The sequence below is a fragment of the Rhinolophus sinicus genome, chromosome 13, assembly GCF_057876585.1.
Source record: "Rhinolophus sinicus isolate RSI-liver-muscle chromosome 13, RSI-T2T, whole genome shotgun sequence".
NCBI classification, from domain to species: domain Eukaryota; kingdom Metazoa; phylum Chordata; class Mammalia; order Chiroptera; family Rhinolophidae; genus Rhinolophus; species Rhinolophus sinicus.
Window position 1 is genome coordinate 45,438,344 of NC_142513.1, and position 24,685 is coordinate 45,463,028.

The 24,685-nt window shown below is 45.2% G+C and overlaps 1 protein-coding gene and 1 pseudogene across 1 annotated transcript in view; both read left to right on the top strand.

Moving 5' to 3' along the window:
* The window catches only part of ACSS1 (acyl-CoA synthetase short chain family member 1), a 74,850-nt gene that overhangs the window by 40,585 nt on the left and 9,580 nt on the right, over positions 1 to 24,685 (top strand). The window contains exons 3-7 of the mRNA XM_019716781.3: positions 5,943 to 6,142; positions 13,923 to 14,098; positions 14,487 to 14,639; positions 18,053 to 18,200; positions 19,516 to 19,653. Coding sequence (XP_019572340.2) covers positions 5,943 to 6,142; positions 13,923 to 14,098; positions 14,487 to 14,639; positions 18,053 to 18,200; positions 19,516 to 19,653 — 815 coding nt within the window. The remainder of the gene's footprint in view (positions 1 to 5,942; positions 6,143 to 13,922; positions 14,099 to 14,486; positions 14,640 to 18,052; positions 18,201 to 19,515; positions 19,654 to 24,685) is intronic.
* Positions 21,658 to 24,684, top strand: LOC148756058 (transcription initiation factor IIA subunit 2 pseudogene; annotated as a pseudogene).

Sequence of the window (24,685 nt, forward strand, 5' to 3'; positions counted from 1 at the left end):
AATAATTGTGCCTGGGACTTCATATTTGATCCTTGTCTTAACTCTGTTCCGTCTTAACAAAATACCACAGACTGGGAACTTATAAACAACAGAAACTCATTGCTCACAGTTGTGGAGTCTGGAAGTCTGAGATCAAGGCGCCAGCATGCTGACATTCTGGTGAGGTTGCCTCCTCCTATAGCCTTCTTGCTGTGTCCTCGCGTGGTGAAAGGGGCAAGGGAGCTCTGTGGGGTCTTTTATAAGGACACTAATCCCTTTCATGAAGGCTCCGCCCTTCTGCCTAATCACCTTCCAACAGCCTTACATCCTAATACCATCATTTTTGGGAGTTAAAATTTCCACCTGTAAATTTGGGGGGACACAACCATTCAGATAATAGCAGTCTTCACAACCACCTTGGTAGAGGGCCCTATCATTAGGCCATTCTATAAATAAGACAACCACGGACCCAGGTGTATGGGGAGCTGGAGTGGGAACCCCATCTCTGATCAGAGGTTGTTTGGCCTCCAATGACACACTCTCCTGAGAGATAAATTCTGAGTCTAGTATTTTCTACAGAGTATAGCCTCAAGGAAAATACAGTTATTTTCTGTAGGGAATTTAGAAAACTTGAAGCTTTAGTGATCCCAAATTCACTGGGTGACCTGGCGTTACCAGTGGCAGTTCAGCTGTACTGTGTTCTGTGAACCCTAAGTATGCCTGGGACCTTTGTTGGAAAATTATAGTTTTGGGAGTTTTTTATGTTTAAGTGTGGTTACGGCTTTATATTTTACTGCAGCTTCTCTTTGCTAAAGGTCATAGTCACAAAATCAAATAATGATGTGTTAGGAATGTTTACTTGGTTTATGAATCCATTCAGCTGAAGTTCCTGAGCTTCTATTCTCTCAGTGGTAGTAAGTAGCAGAGTGAGCAAGTTTCATCACCATTAAATCAGATTTAGTGGCTACAGTAATGTCTGGGCCAGAGAAGTCTGCCAGGAGGGAAGGAGTTTGTCCTGAGGCCTGGCTCTGAGACATGATTCATGAATCGTCTCTGTGCTCTGCCCCGTCTTCTATGCTTTCCCTGTGTGAGACAGGTCCCCTTGCTATGTTCTGCTTTTGCAAAGCCAATTCTTTCATTTCTCACCAATTTCATCTTCCAAAAATACCTTGCTGAAGAGAATAGCAAATTCTAGACAAGCGTACTGAGGAAAGATGAGTGTTCTTTCAAGTTCTGCATCTAGACCACGGAGTTGACCTCTTCCCTATCAGTACTCAGCCTTGGAGAAGAGAAGTAACTCTCTGTGAAATGCTTGTGTCTGTCATGGGTCTTACAGTCACATACCAACACGATTACCTGGGTTTACTTCTTTTACTGGCAGATGAAAATGAAGAGAAAAGTAGTCGGGAGTTGGTTTAGCAGTGAGGTTGGTCCTTCCCGTTTGCTCTCTCAAAGAGGCAGAACATTTTCTTGCTAGTGTGACACTGAGGTGATGGCCAGCCTCGCCCTGGCTTGGTTCAGGAAGGTGGGAGGCATCTGCAGAGTGGACATGCGCTCATGGTTAGAGCCTGAGGTCAAGTTGCCCTCGGCCTGCTGGGCTCTTGTTGCTTCAGGCTTACCTGCTGTTCCCATTCATTCAACAAATATTTATATGGCAACTTTAATGAGCTAGGCTCAGTTCTGGACACTGGAAAAAAGGCAATTAACCCCCACGTCTCTGCCCAAGTACAGATTGACAGTAAAGGAGGTAAGTCTGATAGCTGGTGTCTATTTAATGACCACTAAGAGCCAGACTAATTGTAGGAAATGAGCAAATCATGGATTCCTAATTCGTTCATTTCTTAAATACAACAGCACACACACATGGCTTACCGTACTTCCCTGGGCTGCCATCAGGAAACACCTAGGAAGGAAAGATACTTTAAATTGGAACCATGAAAAACCAGCTTTGATTTGAAGATAGAGAAATAAATACCACTGTATTTCTTCCTCTCTTTCTTCTGAACTCTATTTCCAGCTGTGTCCCATTTTGGACTGAACTGTGCCTGGGGTGCTTCTATACCATCTGAGTTTAGGCAGGTGTCATGTTGGTTACAAATACTTATGGTCAAATTTTGTCTTTAGCACTGGATAAACATTATTCCCAGTTGATGCTTAAGAGTTGGCTATAGAAGGTCTCTTTCCTTCCTCTAAGGCCAGTCAGCATTTTACTAGTATTAAGCACCATGTACACAAGGCCACATTTGTGTATTTGCCTTGTCCACATTGTTTGCATATGTCAGCATTGAAGGCTTGTCCTGGAGGAGTCTACGTTGCAGACAAACTTAGATACCTTGCTCAGTACCTGAATAAAAAATGTTATATTTCTCTGTGCACTTGAAAATGTAACTCTAATTCATTTTAGTGAGATCATTTCTCAGAAAGTTGGATGTTCCTGTCCCTTGGAAAGATCCCACAGGTAAGGAGGAAGCCAATGTTTCCTGCAGTGACTGCCCAAAGTACGGGTCATTGAGTGGCTGCGTTATCACCAGAAGCAGTTTTGAACAATCTCTGAGTACTTGGAATAACCGGATCATTTGAATAACATTTATTTTTCAATGATTTGAAGACCTACTCAAATATGGTTTGCTCACCATATGTTCCAATGGAGGAGATTGCTAATGAAAAGCAAAAATTTTAAATGAAAAATCCAAGTTTGAAAAATAATGGATTAGCTGGAAAGATGAGTAGAAATTGAGATAGAATTAAATAGGGAAATGGAAAGTCTGCTTTTAAAAAATAATTCCCTGATCATAACGTGGGAAAGCACTGATTAAAGAGCTGTTCCATGTATTGGGGAATAAGAGGTGGGTTAGTGGGAACTTGTTAAATTTGAACCACCTGTGTCAGGTGTTAAAAAAACTCTTAATTTACATGGTTAAATAGAGCTGAAGTCAAGGGACTGGGTACCTATATTCTGCTCTGGGCAGACACCATAGGAATATGGGGGGTCCATTTGGTAATGTGGAGGTGTCTAGAGTGTGTGAGTGGGGACATGGAGAGCTGGACGAGAGAGAACCTGGGAGATAAAAGGCTTCATGAGGTGGTGGAGGGTATTCAGGAATTTGAAGGGCTGTCATTGAATGACACATTAGATTTCTTCAGGGCAGCGTTAAACAACTGTGCTAGGACCAAGGGGTGTAATTTGAATAGCTACAAATCTTGGTTCAATTTTAGGAAGACTGTTTCTCTACTAAAGTGATACAAAGGGGCAGCCCTGTGAGGTGGTGACTTCCAGCAGTGTGATGTTTAAACAGAGGCTGGACTGCTCTGGACAGGAATGTGGCAGCGAGGTTTCTGAGCCCCAGGCTCTACTCTCTGTCCTTCAAGGATTCCTTCGACCTTGAGGTTTATGGCCTTGGCAGATTGAATAGAAAGGGGAGTGTGCTTGGAGATTTACCAGATCCAATTCTTTATTAGAAATTTCTCCTTTGGATGCAGCCATAGGGGTGTGGGACCCCCAGCTCCAGCTCTGGGGCTCATGTTGAGACCCGTTGACCCTCCAGGGAACACATGGTTTGCCTTCAAGTAGTCTCTAAACTCTTCCCCAGGGCTATGGGTCAACTGCCAGGCAACTTCTGCCCCTCTAGGGAAAATTCACTCATTCCTTTTCCCTTTGTTGCCTTGCTCCTCCTCCACACAAGTTTCTGGAAACTTTCCAGAAAAGTTTCCCGGCTGCCCTCAACAGGGTCCCACTAAGCTGAGATAATGAATGCCCTTCACACTCTCATGCATGTGCCTTCATTTCCCCAGTCAGAGCTGTGCTTCTGGAAGAAACATTCCCTCTCATTTCCTTTGTCTAATGTCCCACTCACCCCCACGGTACATAGAATGGAATGTTTGACATCTTAGGAATTCACTAACGTGAGTTAGCTGATTTTAGTCATTTTTAGAAAATGATTTCAAACAAAGCTGTCTGATGGGAAAGATAGTAACTACTGAATGTTTGGCAGGGTCCTGGGTGGGTGACACTTCTCATTAATACTTGTGACAGTTACATAAGGTGGTGGTGCCTGCTGTTTCTTACGTGATTGTATGGTAGCTGAGAAAGGTAAGCCCCCATGCTAATGCAACTGCTACAGAAAGCTAATGCAGGCCTCTCTGTTCGGACAATTCACATGTGTTCCTTGACTTCAAATTGCTGCCTTTGGTCTGCAGAATGACTGGATTTCATCACTATTGATGTGCGGCACACAGTCAAGCTTCTATCTCCCCCAGCACTGCCTGGAGGCTTAAGTCCTTAGAGCTACGAAGATGGCACCTGTACTGGACTTGAGTTACTCTTCTGTGTGATTGACCATAGCTGCCTCTTCAGCACTGTCATAAGCCATCCCAGCCTCTTCCTCTGGAGTAGTGGATTGTTTCTGGCCCTTAGAATCTCGGAGTTAGTTTTGGGGGATGTTGGGGAGGGGCTCTTTCTTTCATCATAAACTTAGGTAAGTGGTGGGTAGGGTGCCACTGAATGATGTCTTTGCCCTCCTGAAAGCTTTAAGGAGAAATGATGAAATCCCGCAGAAGAGGCTCACTGGAGCTAGTCTGGGCCGGAGTCGCTGGCAGCAGTGGGGTGAAGTGTAGGCTTGGCCTGTGATCTGGTTCTCATCTGGTCTCCTTGCATGATGGCTTTGGGAAGAAACTTAAGCCCCCTTGAGGCTCCTGTCTGAGATGGGGACCTTTCATTTCCATTCCACTGCGGTTTCCTGAGCAGCCTCTTGTTGAGCTCTGCCTTTCTCTAGAGACCTTTCCTTAACAACCCTGTGAACAGAGGGGAGCTATGCAAACGCACCTATAGGGGGCCTTGCAGAGCTTGAGGGTCTGACCTCTGGCCCACCTGTGGCCTGCAGCAGCCACCACTTCCCCACTAGGGACCTCTTGGAACACTGCAGAGGGCATGGGTTTGGCTCCATTGGTGGCCTGCATCAACCAGAGAGAGGAGGGCCTTGGTTTCCCCTTATTCTGTTCTTCCGGGTTAGTTTTTTTTTTTTTTAATTAAATAATAAATTAAAATCAAACCGTGTATAGCAAAAATGGAAAATGGTTAATTGCAAAGTCCAGATTCAGCTAGACCAGGCGTTAGAGCAAGGTGGAAAGGAGCCTCCAGCTTAGTTCTGCTCTTCCAGCTGCATTTCTCCACTGCCTGATCCATTCTAGACAAGTGGGCAGTTCCCAGAGTTGATTGCCTAGACTTTGGGCCAGTTTGGGTCACGTGGCAATCCCCAAGCCAATCAGCTTGTTCAGGGAGATACAGGGTTCTGATTGGCAGGGCAAGACTCGTGATAAGCCCATGAGTGGAGGGCAGGATCACTGCACAAGGGGAGGTGTGGGACAGTGGGCCACTGGCGCAGCCCATCTTCATCTCACCGTGCCCATTCAGCGCCTAACATGGAGAAAAACGGGGTGCTCTCATTAACCCCCAACCCTGCCTTGGCACTACATGGAGGTTGACTGTCCTGTGCCTACCTTCCCTGCTGACTCACTTTGGCCAAGCCCAAAGTGAGCCTGCACCTTGCCTGGCAAGAGCCTTGGTGCCACTGGCCTGTGTTGATTAAACAAACTGGGGCCTTGTCCCCACTAACTATTACTTATGAAATATTTATTTTGGAGGTGAACATTTTTAGGAGTTTCAGGGATATGAGAATCTACACTTTGGCTGGTTGGGGTCTTTGAGTAGCCCTGCTCTAAATGGAGGCAAGGATAGTCATTTTACCTCAGCAGCATGACAGTGAATCTTTGTTACTATCAAGACCAGTTAAAAACATTGTTTACTGGAAAAGAACTTACCATGCAATAAGTATTTGGTTGTTTGCTGTCCTCTAGGCACTGACTGGGTGTACAGTACATGGAATTTGCGGAATTATTCCACTCCAGATTTTTCTGTGTTTTGGGCCTCCTCTATCTCTAATGGCCTTCTCTTCTCTGTGCCACAGAGAACTGCTGGAGACCACATGCCGCCTGGCCAACACATTGAAGAGGCATGGTGTTCGACGAGGGGACCGTGTGGCCATCTATATGCCTGTGTCCCCACTGGCTGTGGCTGCAATGCTGGCCTGTGCCAGGATTGGAGCTGTCCACACAGTTATCTTTGCTGGCTTCAGTGCGGAGTCCTTAGCTGGGAGGATCAATGATGGTGAGCATGTGGGCAAGGGAGAGGGAGGAACCCAGGGTCCGCTGGTCCTTATTTCTTGGGTCTTGGCCATCAGGGACTTAGAGTGGAGACAGACATTAATAAAAGTCACACAGACAAATGACAGATACTACCAGGGACAGGCACATCGCTGAATGAGCATTTGTTCTATGAGCTGAGATCCGAGTGTGTTTACCCACGTGAAGAAGGGAGGAAGCTTCCAGGTGGAGGGACTAGCACAGGTACTGGCTGAGTTGGTGGAACAGTATGTATGAGGGCCTGGAGGAGACTGGCATAGCTCCAGAGGGGGAGAGAAGAAACGTATAGGGTGAGATGAGGCTGAGGATGTACAGGGAAGGTCCCACAGATCAATAGCTGGAAGCCTTTCATCATGAAGAATGATGGGGACCATCTCCGGAGACCTGGAGTCAGGTGTGAGAGCTTGCAACTTATCTTTAAGGTTTTCTGTTGGTCAGAATTTTCTGGACAGTGTGCAGAACAATATCATCTCCTTCCCTTTTTTAGTGTCAGAGGGCCCAGTGTTTGGATGGTGCCCCATGTCTGTTCAGTCTGAACCTGGCTCCATTGAGATTCTAGAGAGTCCTTGAGCTGGCGCCCCAAGGAGGGTGTCAATTTCTGGGGGCCATCAGGAGTTCTTTGTGTCTCAGCGAAGACTTGTCTACGGGTAGTGCACAGAGCTAAAGGTTGGAGTTCTCAGACCCCTGCTGACCACCCTCTTTAGAAAAGGCTGGTAAGCCTTTCTACTCCTTTTCTCCATTTCTCCCTCCACTTACAAGGGCTGGTGCTGCCACCCCTTTCTCTTTCTCTCTCTAAACTGTAGCGCTTATGTGTGAGGCACTGTTTTAAGCACTTTGCAAAGGTTATCTCCTTTAATTTAACTAAGTCCTTGTAAATATTGTCTGAAATACTATTCTTACTATTTCTCCCTTTTTTATTACCATTATAACCATTTTAAAGTATGCAATTCCGTGGTATTAAGTACATTCACAATGTTGTCCAGCCATCATCACTGTCTGTTCCAGAACTTTTTCATCACTCCAGATGGACTCCTCATACCCATTAAGCAGGCATTCTCCATTTCTGCCTCCACCCAGCCTCTGGCAACCATTAATCTGTTTTCTGTCTCTATTATTTGCCTGTTCTGGATATTTAATTAAATGAACTCATACAATACTTGTCCCTTTGTGTTTGGCTTCTTTCACTAAGCATAATGTTTTCAAGGTTCATCCATGTTGTAGTGTGTATCAGTGCTTTATTTTTTATAGCTGAAAAATATTTCACTGTATGGATATACCACATTTTGTTTATCTGTGCATCTATTGGTGGACATGTGAGTTGTTTCTACTTTTTGGCTGCGGTGAGTTGAGCTGCTATGAACATTTGTGTACAAGAACACTTGCTTTCAATTTTTTTTTGGTGTGTGTATATACCTAGGTGTGGAATTGCTGGCTTAAATTGTAATTCTACGTTTAACATATTGAGGAATGCAAAACTGTTTTCCATACACTCTGACCAGCAATGTATTAGGGTTCCAATTTCTCCAAATTCTCATCAACACTTGTTATTTTCCTTTAAATTAATTATAGCCATTCTAATGGGTATGAAGTGGTATCCTGAAGTGGATATTACTCATTTTCCTTGTGAGTAATATCATTGTGGATCTTTTCATGTGCTTGTTGTCCATTTGTATGTCTTCTTTGGAGAAATGTCTTCTTAAGTCCTTTGCCCATTTTTTAATTGGCTGTTTGTTTTTTTGTTGTAAGAGTTCTCTATATATTCTGCACACTAAACTATATATACATACCGGGGGTGCCAAAAAAAAAGAATGTTTACACATTTTAAGAGATGTTACTTATGTTCAGGGTAATCAGAAGTGTCTGAACACAGATGGTAACCACCTTGAGCACCTCTTGTAATTGCAGAAGTCAAATGTGACTTGTATTCATCTTTTGTTATTGGTATATACGGAGTATTACAATTAATACAGGTTTTTCCTTTCTTAAAATGTGTATACATTTTTCTGGCACCATATATATGTGTGTGTGTACAAACACACACACATACACATGTAATTTGCAATTATTTTTTTCCATTCTATGGGTTGTCTTTTACCCTTTCAGTAGTATCCTTTGATGCACAAAAGTCTTAAATTGTGATGAAGTTCAGTTCATCTATTTTTTCTTGTGTTTGTGCTTTTGGTGTATTTTTAAAGGAGCCGTTGCCAAATTCAGTGTCATAAAGATTTGCTTCTGTGTTTTCTTCTAAGAGATTTATAGTTTTAGCTTTTACATTTAGATCTTTGACCCATTTTTGAGGTTTTTTTGTTTGTAACATAAAGTAATGGTCCAACTCAAATCTTTGGCCTATGGATATCCAGTGGCACCAACATCATTTGAACAGACTATTTTTTCCTCCATTGAATGGTCTTGGCACCCTTGTCAAAAGTAGTTTGACCATGTTTGTGAGAACTTATTTTTGAATGCTCTATTTTATTCTCTTGACCTATGTGTTTATCCTTATGCTAGATACTGTAGCTTTGTAGTAAGTTTTGAAATTTGGAAGTATGAGTCTTCCAAGTTTGTTTTCCTTTTTAAAGATTGCTTTGGCTGTTATGGGTTTCTAGCATTTTCATATGCTTTTTAAGATCAGCTTTTCCATTTCTGCAAAAAAGGCTATTGGGATTTTGCCAGGGATTGCACCAAATCTGTAAAACAGATTAGAGAGTATTGCCATGCTGACAATATTAAATCTTCCAATTCATGAACATGGGATGCCTTTCCATTTATTTATATCCTCTTTAATTTTTTTCGGCAATGTTTTGTGGTTTCAGTGTACAAGTCTTACATCTGCTTGGTTAAATTTATTCCTAAGTATTTTATTGTTTTGAAGCTTTTGTAAATGGAATTGTTTTATTAGTTTCCTTTGTGGATTAGTCATTGCTAGTATATAGAAATATAACTGATTGATCTTGTATTCTGGAAATCTGCAGAATTTATTAGCTTTATAATAAACTTTTGTGGATTCCTTAGGGTTTTCTACATATAAGATCATATCACCTATGAACAGAAAATGTTTTACATTTTCCTTTATGATTTGGATGCTTCTTTCTTTCTTTTTTTCTTTTTCCTAATTACTTTGGTTAGAACTTCTGTAACAGTGTTGAATGGCAGTAGTGAAAGTGAATGTCCTTGTTTTGTTTTTGATCTTTGGGAGGAAAGCTTTCAGTTTTTCACCGTTGAGTATGATGTTACCTGTTGATTTTCACAGATGCCCTTTATCAGGTCGAGGAACTTCCCTTCTGTTCCTAGTTTATTAAGTGCTTTTATCATGAAAGGGTGTCGGATTTTGTTAAGTGCTCTTTCTGCATCATTTGAGATGTAGTTTTTGTCCTTCTATTAATGTGGTGTATTACATTGATTGATTTTCATATACTGACCCATTCCTGCATTCTGGGAATAAAGCCTACTTTGTTAGCATTTTGTGTTGAGGATTTTTACATCAGAGTTCATAGGGATATTGATCTGTAGTTTTCTTGTGATGTGTCTGTTTGGCTTTGGTATCAGGGTAATGCTGCCCACATAGAATGAGCTAGGAAGTGTTTCCCCCTCTGCAAATTTTGGAAATTTGAGAAGCATTAATATTAATTTGCCTTTAAATGTTTAGTAGAAATCAGTGATGCTGTCTGGTCCTGGAATTGTCTTTTTTGGAAAGTTACTATTCAATTTTTAAAGACAAGGAAAATGAGGCATGGAGAGGTTAAGTAACTTGCTCAAGGTCACATTGTTAGTGACTGAGCCAGGGTTTGAATGCAGGCATTCTGCCACCAGAGCTCATGCTTTTATCATTACTCTAGGCTCCTCTTTTCCTCTGTTGCTGATATGCCCATAGTTAAAAAGTGTTTCTTTTAAGATTCTGGGAAGCAAACCGTAGCAGTTGACTCTGGGGATTTAGCATATTGGGATTTAATAGCTGGATGCTGGTGCAGCGCTCAGAACCTAAACAACCAGGCCATGGGAGAGCAGGGGCTGAGGCTCAGAGTGCCTCAGTAGGCGATATGGATACTCCTGTAACTTTTCTCTAGAACTCTGCCATACAAAGGCTCTTTCCCAACATCCTTCAGCCTCTGTCCAGCTATTCAGATGTCCCTTTCCTGGGGAACTCTGTTGTGAGAGGCGATCTGTGTTCTCTTGGGTCAGTGAGGGAATGCTTTGTATTGCTCTATAATTATTACTGAGTAGTTATTGGTATGTAATAAACTACTCCAAAACTTAGTGCTTAAAACAGTAGCTTAAGGCAATAAATATTATTGTTGTATTTCATGATTCTGTGGGACAGGAACTGGGTGGGCACAGTGGGAATGTCTTCCCACTGATGATGGCTGGGATATAAGCTGGGTTGGTTTGAATGGTGGGGGGCTGCAGGTATTGCTTTCTCTTCATGTGGCCTTTCCAATGATTAACTTGTGCTTCCTCACAGTGTCGCAACCTCAGGTAGCCAGACTTGTTACATGGTGGTGCATGGCTCCAGGAGGAAGGAAGTGGAAATTGCCAGTTGTCCTGAAGGCCAGGATCAGAATACACATAGTATCATTTTAGCTATACTCCAGTGGTCAACTCAGTCAGCAGCTATTTCAGATTCGAGGGGATGGAACCTAGATGCCACTTCCCATGTAAAGTAGTGTGAGACCAGGTCACAGAATTTGCAGCTATCTTTAATATGCCCCTGGGAGGGTGGAAGTATGATTATGGCCACCATGGTCTCACCTTGAGCTGGGTGGCCACCACAGGTAGTACGTACTGTTCTAGAGTTCTAGTCTCCTGGCCTGGCCTCCAGGTTCTGACCACTCCTATTCCCTTTATTTTTTTTCTCTTGCTTTAGGCCATGTGAGGAGTGGAGAGAGAGGGAGGAGTGGTGGTGAGGGTGGAGGTCAGGAGGATAGCTCTGAGAGATGCAGTGAGGACAGAGTAATGGCTGGCACAGATTGCCACTCCCTAATCTCCCAGAACCTGTGAGTATGTTACCTAACATGGCAAAAGGGCTTTGCAGATGTGATGTACCTTAAAATGGGGAGATTATCCAGGTGGACCCAATCTAATCACATAAGCCCTTGAAAACACAGAACTTCCTCTGGCTGGAGGCAGAAAACATGGCAGAAGGGGAGGTCAGAGAGGTTCAAAGGGTGAGAAGGACTTGACCTGCCTTTGCTCAGGGATCATGAGCCAGGGGATGTAGGTGGCGCTAGAAGTTGAGAATGACCACTGGCTATCAGTCAGCAAGGACTGGGACCTCAGTCCTAAAGTCACATGGAACTGAGTTTTGCCAATACCCTGAAAGAGTCTGGAAGCAGATTTTCCCCAAGAGCCTCCAGATAAGAGCCCAGCCTCCTGACACCTTGATTTTGGTCTTGAGACTCTTAGGACAGAACCCTGCTGAGCTCACCTGGACTACAGAACTGTAAGCTAAAACATGAGTGTCCTGAGTCACTAAATTTATGGTAATTGGCTATGGAAACCATAGAAAACGAATACAAATGCTGATCCTACTCAAAAACCAGGGAGATAAATCGAATCCTCCCACACAAAGCATCAGGTTGATCCTGCCTATGCCCCGAGGCTATGAACTCATCCTGTACCTGTCACCCATTTATGGAGAACCACAGGGTGATATGTGCTCTCCATGTACCTCCTAGGGACCAGGCCTGTGTACACAGGTTCCTGACCTTGAGAACCACCTGAATGGAGGCTTTGGACAAATGTGCTCAAGGAGTGAGGCGTGTGCCATGGGAGGCTGGGGAGGAGCTAAAACCTATGAAATGCAATTCCAGCATGTTAGATGGGCCAGGCTGATGTTTTCTCCTGAGTAGTCCTTGAGAAGGTTCCCTTTGCACCTGCTGGATCATCTCCCTTCCTTCCCTTTATGCAGCTCACCTGGACCAGTCCCAGCTCTTTTTTACAACTGTGTTGGTATAAGGATGAATATACCTGGAGAATCTCTGACAGGCTCTATCCAACAGAATTTGTTTTTCCAGGGTGACTGTCAAGGCTTCAGGAGCAAAAAGTGTGTATGACCAAGGGCCCCTGGTATGCAGAGCAAGATGTCACTACCCTTGGCACCCCGGGCAGTCTAGAGTATCTCTCGGAGCCCTGGATGACCTGCTGAGTCATCCAGCTACAAAGGCCTGTCTAGAGAATTCTCAGGGAGCCCTCAAGGCCATGTCATCTCTAGGTCTCTTGGGAGGAAGAAAGAATGTGGGTATATTGCTAGATATGCTTTTCCATCTGAAAAGCTGAGGAAGATTGGTGCCTTAGGGCTCCCTCAGAAGCAGATCCTGAGATGAGAGGTGAAGTTCAGTTTGGAAGTGGTCCTGGAAAGTGCTGCAGGGCCGTGGGAGTGAGTCTGGGAAGAGGAATGAAACCAGAACAGCTTCCACAGTGGGTGACCACAGCTTAGTGCCATCGGGGAACCCTGTGAGATGATGGAACCACATGCATCAGGATGACCCCTGACCCAGAGGTGAAGGAGTTGGGGTGTTTTGTACAGCAGCCTTTGAGAGTGATTGGTTGAGGGCTGCTGGAGTTGGGATAATTCCCCAGCACTTCTGCCTGTGACTGACTCCTAAAGAAGCCCTTAGAGCAGAGTGATTAAAAGGTTAAAGTGATGTGCCTGGGGCCCCTCCAGTCAGTACTAAACTGGATATTTGTTCTAGGCTCTTCCTTATGGTTGTTGACTGAACAGTAACATTGACTAGATAGTCCATCACCAAAAGGGTTTATTTGGGAAAAGGAAAAAGGAAAAAGAAAAAAGAAAGGGCGGTGTGTATGGGGTGGGGTGTGCAGCAGCATCAAAACGTGGACCCAGCGAGCCACATGCACGTTCTGCCTGAGACGGAGGATGCCTAAGGCAGTGAGACAGGAAGTTAGAACCATAGAGTTTTATAAAAAGGAAGTTAGGATCATAGAGTTCAAGGAGCCCAGCTTTACCCAGCTCCTCCCATAGACCTCCCAGCCTCATCAGTTTCCTTGAAGTACCAGTTCGTGTTTATCAGGCAACCATATAAAAACCCACTGTAACCTGGATCCTGCCGGGTCATCCAAGTTGGGGCACACTGTGGAGGGTCATTCCTTTGCCTGTAGTCCTGAGGCCTAGTTTGTGCCCATATCTGATTCCCTGCTCTTGGCATTCCCCTAGGTTAACTATGGAAGCTCGGATCAGCCTGGCACTGCCATGGGCCTGGCTGAGTCTGGCTGGGTCATCAAAGAGCAGGTGTGGAGCTTAGAGGGCCTTCCTCTGAAAGTGAGGGTGTGCGGTAGATGCAGCTCCTGGCATCTACCCAGGGTGTGGTCTCTGTTCTCTGGCAGTTTGGCCCTGGATAGTGAGGGGGTTGCACTGGACACATTGGGGCTTGGTCTCTGGCTGCCCAGCTTTCTTGGTTTCTGCTTCATGGTGGCTGTGCCTGGGGGTGATGTGATGGCCTGTTACCTGGGAAAGCCCCCGGGGCAGGTGGGAAGGAATGGTAGAAGGTTGAAAGAGTTCAGCTTCAAAGTAACTTATCTCCTCCTCAGAGCTAGAAAAATATTTGGTAATTTTGCACTCAGCACGAAGATTGCAAAGCAGGACACCCCTCACTTTTTTTGTTGCCTTTATTACTCAAGATTGATTTTCTCTGTCACCGCCCTGGGCCTGGAATGTTTGGCTGCCAGTCTGGGCTGTGAGGGTTAAAGTGGGGAGGAAACTGACGAGAAATGTCTGTTGTCTCTGTTAGCCAAGTGCAAGGTGGTTGTCACCTATAACCAAGGACTCAGGGGAGGGCGCGTGGTGGAACTGAAGAAGATCGTGGACGAAGCTGTGAAACACTGCCCAACCATCCAGCGTGTCCTGGTGGCTCACAGGACGGACAACAAGGTCCACATGGGGGATCTGGACGTTGCCCTCGAGCAGGTGGGTTCACCTCAGTTGGCACCATTTGAGGAGGAGAGGTTATTCTTTGGTTAACTGGAACTGAGTCTTGTTGGATTGTGGTTCTGAATCTGGGTCTTCCTGAGGTGTCCAGGTTTCCCTGTGGTATATGATGGGCTTACATCCTGGTTGGGAAAATGGAATTCATATACCACAAACATAGTGAAACAGTTAATGTAACAGAAATGATTGGATTCATTTTTTTATTTTGTGTCCTCTCTGCATCTGGAATTGAACTAGGACAGGCCAGCGGTGAGCTCTGATCCAGTCTGCTGAGTCTCACAGCAGCCAGAGGTGTTCTCAAGGAAGCTGAATGGAGGGGAGAGGCTAACTGCCCTGGGTGGGGCTGTTTTTGTTTTCTTCCTTATAGGAAATGGCCAAGGAGGACCCTGTTTGTGCCCCAGAGAGCATGGGCAGTGAAGACATGCTCTTCATGCTGTACACCTCCGGGAGCACCGGTTCGCCCAAGGGCCTCGTGCATACCCAGGCAGGCTACCTGCTGTATGCTGCCCTGACACACAGGGTATGGCTTTGGTGGGGGTTGGAGGGTGCACAAAGCTCACCTCCCTGGTGCGGTTGGGCCTGGGGCCTGGTGGGGCTGGATTTAGGGCTAGCACTCCTGCCATAAAGTGGTACCCGTGGGTGAGAGGTGCTCATGTTTTCCCACAGTGTGCTGATGAGCTAGGCTGCTGTTGAGTCATGACACTAGCCCAGTAGGATGGGTGGACAGGGGGGGCTGTGTTCCTGTCCTTGCTGGAAGAGTCCAGGTCCCAAGGTTGAGTCTTACTGCTGGCCTTTAGTCCTTTGCACCCTATGTTGTCTGTTGGCTTGAAGTCCTGCAGGAATGGGGCCCTCACCAGCTCTGACACATTCACGGGTAGGGCCACATTCTGATGCTCAGGTCCTAGACACTTTGGCCTTCCTGGCCCCCTCCTCCATAAAAAAAATATTAAAAATTTTATTTTACAACTGTTGGTATAAGGATGAATATATATATATATATATATATATATATATATATATATATATATCACTGTTATGTATTAAAACATTTTCTTCTACTTAAGAGACCATTTTTTTTCTTCTGATTTTAAAAGAAAGTAAAACATTTTCATGTGCCCCTAAAAGTATTGTGGCTTCTAAGCCCTGCTCACTTGGGCTATATTTTAAAAGTAAAGTTAAAAAGATTTGCTTTTATAAAGAAATTTAAATTTAGTACATGGAAATTATATTATAGTGTCCTTAAGGGATTATAAAGCAAGCCATATGACACTTTTTTTGTTTGTTTGTTTGCTTGTTTCAATAAATGAGTTTAGAAATCAGTACTCATTTAAATATGGGTGGGAGATTGCAGTTTATCGTGGCATCTCTGATCGCCTCGGGAAGTGGCTGACAGTTTCCAAATGGGATTAGATTTTTTTTTTTTTAATTTTATTTTATTAAATTTATTGGGGTGATTAGATTTTAATATACCATCTGTAGACCATACTCTCTGTTGCAGAATGCAAAAAGAAGCTCCAGTAGGTGCCAGCAGCAAAGGGAACTGTCTGGCCAGTTGAGCGGAAAGCTCAGGCCCATCCAAGCAGGGCTCAGACATTGTCCTGGGTAGTGCTATCTTCCCTGCCTCAGGCCACTTCTGTGCCTACCACGTTCTCAATAGGTTTTGATTTTTTAATTTGGCTCTTCCAGGGGCCAGAGAGAACCTTGACAATCCCAGTCACTATGGTCAGAGGTGGGGGTGGGGGGTAGAATATGCTGATTGGCCACCCTGGGTCACGTGGGAGGAGAACCTCATGGATGAGAATAGATGAGGAGTGGGTGCTGAGCAGCGCATACACACGGCCTCCCAGTGGAGATGTCTGGTCCTGCTGGTGGCCACTCACACCCCAGCACTAAGGATGTTGAAAGTGAGGCAGAAAGACATGTAGTACAGAACCAGGCTGAGCAGACAGTGTATTATACTTAATACAAATCCATATTAAGACAGTGCGTTCTGGCTGCGGGGTGACCTTGAGCATGTCATAGAACCTGTTTAGACCTCAGTGTTCTGATCTGAAAAACCTTACCCTTCCTCAGTTCTTGGTGGGATGTTGCAAAGATTGATAAGTAAGTAAAAATACTTTGGAAAATAGAAACACTGGGATCAAATACCAAGAAAGTCACAGAATGAATCAAATTGTTCCCATCAATGTATAATAAAATTAACATTAGGGAAGCTATAAATATGAGAGATTCTTTATTTTTTTTGTGTTTTCAGAGTATTACCAGGATACTGTCCATGTGAACAAAAGAAGTGGGATATAGGAACGGAAGACCATCTTTTGACTTTTTCAGTACATTGAGTTGTTGGGTTTTTTTTTTTTTTTTTTGGAGCATTAGGAATAGAAACTTGCAGCCTTCTGTAGAAAAAGTGTGTTTGTGTGTGTGCACATATATCTATGTATGTGTCTCTCTGCACACATGCATATATGCACATGCAGAGGATATTAGGTCTATTGGTTTCTCTCAGGGAAGAGGACAGTTGACTGAAGGGATGATAGGAGTGTGAGCTGATTTTGGAGGTGTGCAGTGGGGTCAGGGCACCGGCTGCCTCCTGGGCCCTTTGGAGAATGGCTGGCCCCACTTACCTACCCTCCCTCCAAGAACTGCAGGGGGAGAAATCTCCAGCCGTTTGAAAGACTTGACAATTTGGGTCCAAGTTGTATTAAAAATCCATTCAGTTCCCAAATGATGTGGGGTTTTGGGATGGGGGCATCCTGATTCACCAGGGCAATGAAAGTTCAGTCTTCCTTGAAAGAATCCTCCCTCACCTCAGACACTGCTCCACAGGACTCTAGCCATGTCCAGGCCACCACTATGCTGTCTGGAAACTTCTGGAGAATCTCAGTGCTTGTCTTTGGCAGCAGAAGACTGGAGCCATTTGCCACTCCCCCCAATGAAAAAAAAAATTTATTCAAAATAGAACACAGATATAGAAAACCATCCAAGTTAAATATGTGGCTTAATGAATTATTATAAGGCAAACCGACTTCATTCAGGAAATGAAACATCTCCAGCCTCACAGAAGCCCCTTCATAACCCATCTGCCCTCAGCCTACTCCCCGCATCCTGACCTTGAAGCATCCCTGCCTTGCATTTTCCTTTTTCTAGTTGTCAACTGGATGTGCATCACTGGTCCTGCAGCTTACTCTTGCCATTGACATTTTTGCAACATGTCTTTTAAGCCTTTTCAAACCTATAGGTTTCCCTCCATCCCTTCCATTTCCTTATACTTTGTCTGTTGTAGCACCTGGCTGTTTTCCCTCTGTCCTCCATGTTTCCTGCAAAGGACAGTTGGATCCAGAGATAGGATCAGGCTCAGGTTGAACCCTTTGGCAAGAATGCAAGAAACACCTGTGTCTCACCTCTCAGGCTTTTAGAAGCTGATGATGCTTGAGGTGTTTCTTGGTCTTTTTGACTTTCATTTTTTGCAGTTTTGAAGGGATTTTAAAAATTGTGGTATAACTTAATGCAGAAAGATGTCCTTATACATACAATTATGTAGATGAAGTTTTACCTGTGAGCACACGTGGCGCCACCACCCAAATTAGGACATAGGGTGTCTTCAGCCCTTGGAAGGTCCTTACATGCCCCTTGCAGGCAGACCCCCAGCAAGACCATCTTTAGTGTGCCTTCAGTATACAGATCAGCTTTGTTGAGTTGGGGCTACATTCTGGGGTTTAGCTTCTTTCATTGTCCTCTGCAAGAATCAATGTGTTACATGTACCAGTAGCTCCATCTTTTCATGGCTATGACTGCATGAAACCACCACAGTACACTTACTCCTCTGCTCTTGGAAGCCATTGGAGCAGCTGTGTCTCACAGTTACAGAACACTCTTAGTGACATGTGGGAACATGGGGTGACAGGCTCCTGACAGCCTCTCCTGTTTGTGCAGCTTGTGTTTGACTACCGGCCAGGGGACATCTTCGGTTGTGTGGCCGACATCGGCTGGATTACAGGACACAGCTACGTGGTGTACGGGCCCCTCTGCAATGGAGCAACCAGCATCCTTTTTGAGAGCACCCCAGTTTACCCTGATCCTGGTGAGGACTTGGAACCCAAATAGGGTCCCCCAGAGGGACCTTAAGGAAGGAGGAGAGGTTAACAGGAGGATGGAGTGGAGGCCTTCGCTCTGGCCTGGCTGTAGTTTATGGTCCCATGGCATAGCTGCAGAGTCTTGAGCCCTGATAGGTGGGCCGCGGCTGGGAGCCTTGTCCACAATAAGATCAGACGAGCAATAGAAGAGGGTCGAATTTGGCACTGGAAGCTGTCTCAAAACCATCAACTCCAGCACTCTCTAACTTAAACTGCCTGCCTCGGGCCTTCCCCTTATCACTGTATCGCTTATCTCTGGCCACCTGACCAGATCCAGCCCTTTTTGAAGCCCAAACCAACTGCCAGCCTACTCAAGTCCCCCAGACAGAGGGGGCTTTCTACAGCCTGCTAAGTGTGCTTTCAGGGCTGTTGCATCAGAGTGCATCAAGCATGACTTAGAGCCACCTCCATGAATTGATTTCACCTGGAGGAGGTGGCCATGTCTTGCTCACTTTGGCATCTTCTTCCCATTCAGTACAGTGACCCCAAGTATTCGTTTTAATGTAATTGAAAGGTGGTAGCCCTGCTAGAATGCTCTTGCCCAAGCATCCCACAGCGCTGACAGTTACGTGAGTAGACTGTCTTTGTCATCTCCCCTTCCTCCTATCCAGCCACCCAGTGGGGCTGGATGTGCTGTAGAAAGTGTACAGGGCATAGCTAGGGATTAAGAGCCATGTCTTAGGTGTGATCACAGGCACATCCCTTCAGCCACTTGAAGCTCAGCTTCTTGTGTGTAGAGCGATGGTGGTGAGTTTTGGGACATTATGGGAAATGAGGTGAGCATGTGCTGGGCCATTTCCCCGGTCCCTGGAGTGCATGCAGTGGTGGCCTGGCCGCAGTCTTCTAGGGGGAAGCACCAGTTACCACTTTAGAGACTATTTAAATGCCACTGAACACAAGTTCTATGTTAATGCTATAAGGGATTACTTTTCAATTCACAGTAACATCCTTTTAACTAATTCCTCACTATATCATGTAGGGTACATCATGTGGGTGGGTGCAGCTGTCCAGAGCCAGGCAAAGGCTGTTTACAAATGGACCAGCCTGTAGATGGGGGTGTGCTGGGGAATGACTGCCACAGCAAGCCCTTTCCCAGAGGGCTCCCTTTCCATCCTAGTGGTAGATGTTGAATCCTGTTTGTGTGAACAATGCAGGTATTTACACATACCCAGTAACCAGTACTGTTCACTGATCTCTAAATTAGTTTAAAATAGATAATGTCTGGTGGGCTCTCAGACTGACTGAATTGGGGCCTTTTTGTAGGTCGGTATTGGGAGATGGTGCAGAGGTTAAAGATCAATCAATTCTATGGTGCTCCGACAGCTGTCCGGCTGTTACTGAAATATGGTGATGCCTGGGTGAGGAAGTACGACCGCTCCTCCCTGCGGACCCTGGGATCAGGTGAGTGCTACTCTGTGGCTGGAGAGGATGTGTGTGTCGTCTGTGAAAGCCACTGCAGGCTTTTTAATGACTTTAATCATGAAAAGCTACGTGCCCGTGTCTGTGGTGAATTCAAACAATGCCAGGCCACACTGAGTAGGAAATAGAGGTCTCCGCCTGTCAGCCCCACCCCAGAGTCCGCAGCCATTGCCAGTCTGGGGCATAGCATTTCAGACACTTTCTGTGCCTCGGTTCTTTGCTTCATCCTTGTTATGAATCCTCACCAACTTGGTAAGATAAGGCCTGACCCCTTTCTTCGGTGACTGCACGGGATTGCCCCATGAAAATCAACTGCAGTTCTGCAGTTCACTCAGCATTCGCCTGACGCTGGACACCAGTTATTCCCAAGCACTGTAATAAAGGTCATTCTGTGCTGTACGCTGCTCTCACTTTAAATATTTCCAGGAAGGTAGATGCAAGATCAAAGGTTATCTCCATTTGTAGTTTTGATAGATGTGGCCAAGTCACATGAAAGCTTTTGGGAAAGGTGACATGGGGTTAGTTCAGATGGTACTAGGAGGCCCTTTCTGTTCTCTTAGCTTTTCCCTGATGCATTTCATTTCCCCCCTTACACATGTTATCAGGTGTGGTCAGGAGGGAAAGAAAGACGGGAGGCCCTCCCTGCTACTTGGTGAATACACGGATCTGCTTGGTGGTTTTTCATGGAGGAAACATGTGGGGCAGGTATCCTTGGAGATGTGTCTTGCTGCCAGTTGTGTCCATGGAAAAAGGAGCTTGGTGATGGTGTGCATGCACTGTTTGTCTGTGACTAAGGCAGGCAGTGCTGGTGCAGGACTTAGGGCCCGCCCTGATTTGCCCTGCCGCTCTTGCCTACAGTGCCCTGCTGCTCTCTCCTACCTCTCAGGACCCTGATCCTCCCTCGAGGCCCCTCTCTGTGCTGCTTCTCCTGGGGATTTCCTTGGCTTCTCTGGACCTTGGGCTGCCGGCTCTCAGACGAGCCGACTCCAGTCGGATATCTGTCCTCGTGCTGACCACCTCACCAGGCAGTGAGATCCCAGAAGTCACAGTCATCTGCGTCTTCTGCAGTGCTGTGTCCACATGCAGGGAAACACAGCAGGTCAGGTGGGGCTGACTGCTTGTTATGAAGCTGAGCCCTGGCCCGGATGCTGCCCTAACGCTCCACCCGAGTCTCTGGCTTCTCTGGAGCAGAAGTCACTAGGCAGCGCTACCTGTAAGACGTGTTTTCGTGCACCCAGCTCCTCCTCCCTGCTTGGGTCCTTCCTGGTGGTCAGTGTCAGTTTGTGTCTGGATGACCAAGCAGTTTGAATTTTCCAGGTGGGAGCAGCAGAAAGCACATTGGGCTCCATTCTAGGTGGCGGGGTGTCTGAGATACCTCTCTTGGCATGTTGGTGCTATAGAGGTTAGGCCTGTACACTCCTGACTGGGACCCTGTGTGGATGGAGAGGACCTGTGACATATCCCTACAGTCTGGGCCAGGCATCATTTGAGGACCAGTAGCAAGTGGAGGGGTGGCTAGTGCCATAAACAACTCAGGTTCTCCAGGTGTCATCTGCAAAGCCACCTGAGTGGACCTAGGGAGTTAAGTGGAGACAGGACTAGAGGGAGGTTATTTGCCAGATGCACTTATGGGATTCAGTTGCTGAGGAAAACTCACAACGACCCAAATGACAACGGCCCAAATGAAGTGCTCTGAGCACTTCAGGTCTCTAGTACCTGCATTAGAGTGGGGTGCTGGTCTCCATAGAAAGCTGCCTCAGCCAGGGGTCCCCCAGCACCAGGTGCTGGCCCTCTGTAAAGGTTGTGGTGTCTTGGATCAGGCGCCACTGACACATTCAAGGACGTCTCTGTACCAGGTAGCCCATATGAGGTTTAGCTGGGCTCTGGGTACTTTGCTGGTCTGGGGTGGGGGGGGTGCATATTCCTGCCACATAACCAATGCTAATAGTAGAGCCCTGGGGGGGGGGGGTTCCCCAAGACCAGGTTATCAGTAAGCAGTGCTAGCAGGCTGGCAGTAAGCACCGTGTAACTCCTTGCACAGGGCACTGGCAGCATCAGAGACCAGCAAGCCTCAAGCTTAGCCAGGGCCAGCTTGCTGCTCGCTTCTTGCTGTAGCCATAGCTCAGGGCCATTCTAGATGGATTGATTAATCTTCATAGCCCTCCAGGCTTTGGGTGTGTTGACTTTACTTAACCTTACCAGTCAGCAGAATGTAGCGCATTCAAGACTTCTACCCCAAGATATATATTTCTTTAAACTTTTTTTTAAACTTTCAATTTTATAAGCAACACATGGATATATTCTTACTGTAAAAAGAAAAACTCAGTACTTTGCAATGAAAGCTGATGTCCTCTCTGAGTGCTGCTCCAGGGGACCCTGTTGCTTATGCACCTTCGGGTGCCTTCTTCAAAGTTGTGTGAGTATTCCTGTGCAAAGACACAGCTGGGCTCTGAGATGATTTCTTTAACATGAACGTGATTACACTGCACTATTATCTGTGAAGTTTATTTTAACTCAGTAATAGACGGAGTTTTCCATGTGGTTCTGCCCTCTTGTTTGAAAATGTCCTCACACCCTCCGTAGGGATTGCTGTGCTCCTTGTGGTCATGTCCCTGTGGTTGGCTCTTGGGGCTATTGGCAGTTTCCCAGTGTCAACCAGTGCTGCACAGTGGCATCTTCCTGCCTCCTTGTGGGCATGTGTGAGTGCAGGGGCAATACACACAACACCCAGCCACCCATGTGACCAACATGGGAGACCCCAGCCATAATAGGCGTTGGTTAGCTGCTGCATCGTGGGTGGTCCTTAGCATGAAGCAACCAGCATGAGAGTATTTCAGTATTTAGCAACAGTATGTCTAAACCTGTGAGTTCTAGCTGAGTGCTAGTCTGGTGTGGGTGTTTCATTAGAGTAGTGTCTTAGCTGTTCTGGCTGCTATAACATTCTGGCTGCTATAACAAAATACCACAGACTGGGGGGGCTTATAAACAACAGGAATTTAACTCTCACTGTTGTGGAGGCTGGGAAGCCTAAAATAAAGGCATGGGCATGGTTGAGTTCTGGTGAGGGCCCTCTTCCTGTGCGTTTGAGAAGACAATGTGTTCTTGCTGTGTCCTCACACGGTGGAAGGGTGAGGGAGCATTGTGGGACATCTTTTATAAGAACCCTAATCCCTTTCCTGAGGGCTCCACCCTCATGACCTCAGTACCTCCCAAAGGCACCACTTCTTAATACCATCATCTTTGGGAGTTAGAATTTCAACATGAATTTGGGGGACATGCACATTCAGACCACAACAGGTAGACACTGAGAATCAGCAGCGGAGTCATATGGCATAAGTGCCTTTCCCCTTTCTACTGAGGTATAAAATACAGTGAAATGCACGAATGTCAGGTGTTCAGCTTGAGAACTATTTGCATATATACATATATAGATAGATAACCACACCCGGATCAAGCCATAGAAATTTCCAGTCTCCAGAAAGTTCCCTTATGTCTCATCCCAGTCAGGATCCCCCAGCCATGACCACTACTTGGCCACTCTCAGTGTGGATTGATTTGCTTGTTCTTGAACTTCATATACATGAGCTTGTATGGCATGTGTTACCCTTGTGCCTACTGCAATTGCTCGGGGCCGTGACTCTGAGGTTTGTTCCTATTGGGCATACTGATGCTTACTCATTTTCATGCTGTACGGTATTTTACTGCATGAATACTGCACACTTTCTCCATTCCACTCTTGATGGATAGTGTTTAGTTTTTGGCCACTGTGAACATCCTTCTATGTGTCCACTTTCAGTGGATATGCACTCGTTTCTGTGGGGTGTGTGTCAGGAGTAACAGTTTTGAGTAATAGAATAAACTTACATTTCGCTTTAGTATAATCTGCCCCAAACAGTTGTCTAAAGTAGTTGTATTGGGGTTTTTCTGCAGTGGCCATGGATGTGGTGTGGGAAGTAGATACCTCCTGCTGGGCTCCTGGCTGTGCTGCTTCTGTCTACTTCACAGCAGGAAGTGCCTTCTCCACAGGAGATCAATGCAAAACTGAATAAGAAAAACAATTTCTTCCTCCTAAGCCATGGCATATCAGTTATGTAGAAATACCACTGTGGAAAACAGTCTTCGGAAAAGCCTTGATGAGCTCTTACAGTCTAAACAGATCACCCCCCCAACTTGCCCTTCAAGTTCTACTATGGTTTGATAAGGCTTATAAATTCAACATTGGCTCAGAGAGTCGGGAATAGCGTCAGTTCCAGGGGCTCTCTAAATACATATAGATTCTGTGATAATGTATGGACTTTTGTATAGAATTATATTGAATTCAGAGAGGTGACAGAATTATGAAAGTGAATAAAGTGAAAATTGTAGCCAGTGATGGGAACAATACTGGCTCCAATACTACAGAATGAATAGAAAAGTGGCCTTTTTAAATGCCATCTTCTGTTATTATTTATCACTTTTTAAAGAGAAACATAGAAGAGACTTTATTTATTCTAGGACTGCAAAAATGACTACACTGTGCTATACTATCAGAGAATCGAGTAGAAAGAAGCTTATAACTCTGTAGCTTCTTACATTACCTTTATTATTCAATATGAAGAAACAGAACTTTTTTTAATGACAATCAAGCGTCATTGCCTTCCTAATAATTCTTTAATAAACTCATTTTAAAACTCAGAAAAAAATAGTTATATTGGGTGTATGAACTTTTAGATATTAAGAGAAATGCCCAAATTGCTCCCCAAAATTGCCATACCAAATTACATGGTACATGTGATATTGTTTCCCCCACATTCTTGTCAGGTTTTTTCTTTTATTATTTTTGACTCTCCAGTGGTGAAAATATCTCATTGTAATTTGTATTTCTTTGATGGCCATAACATGACAGATCTCACTGCTTTTTCAAACCTCCTTTTATGTCCTTTAGGAAAATTATAGAGCTGTTTTCCCCTTAACTATCTATTTATTTTGGTTTCAGGTTTATTGAAGTGTATTAATATCTTTTTTCTTTTGTGTG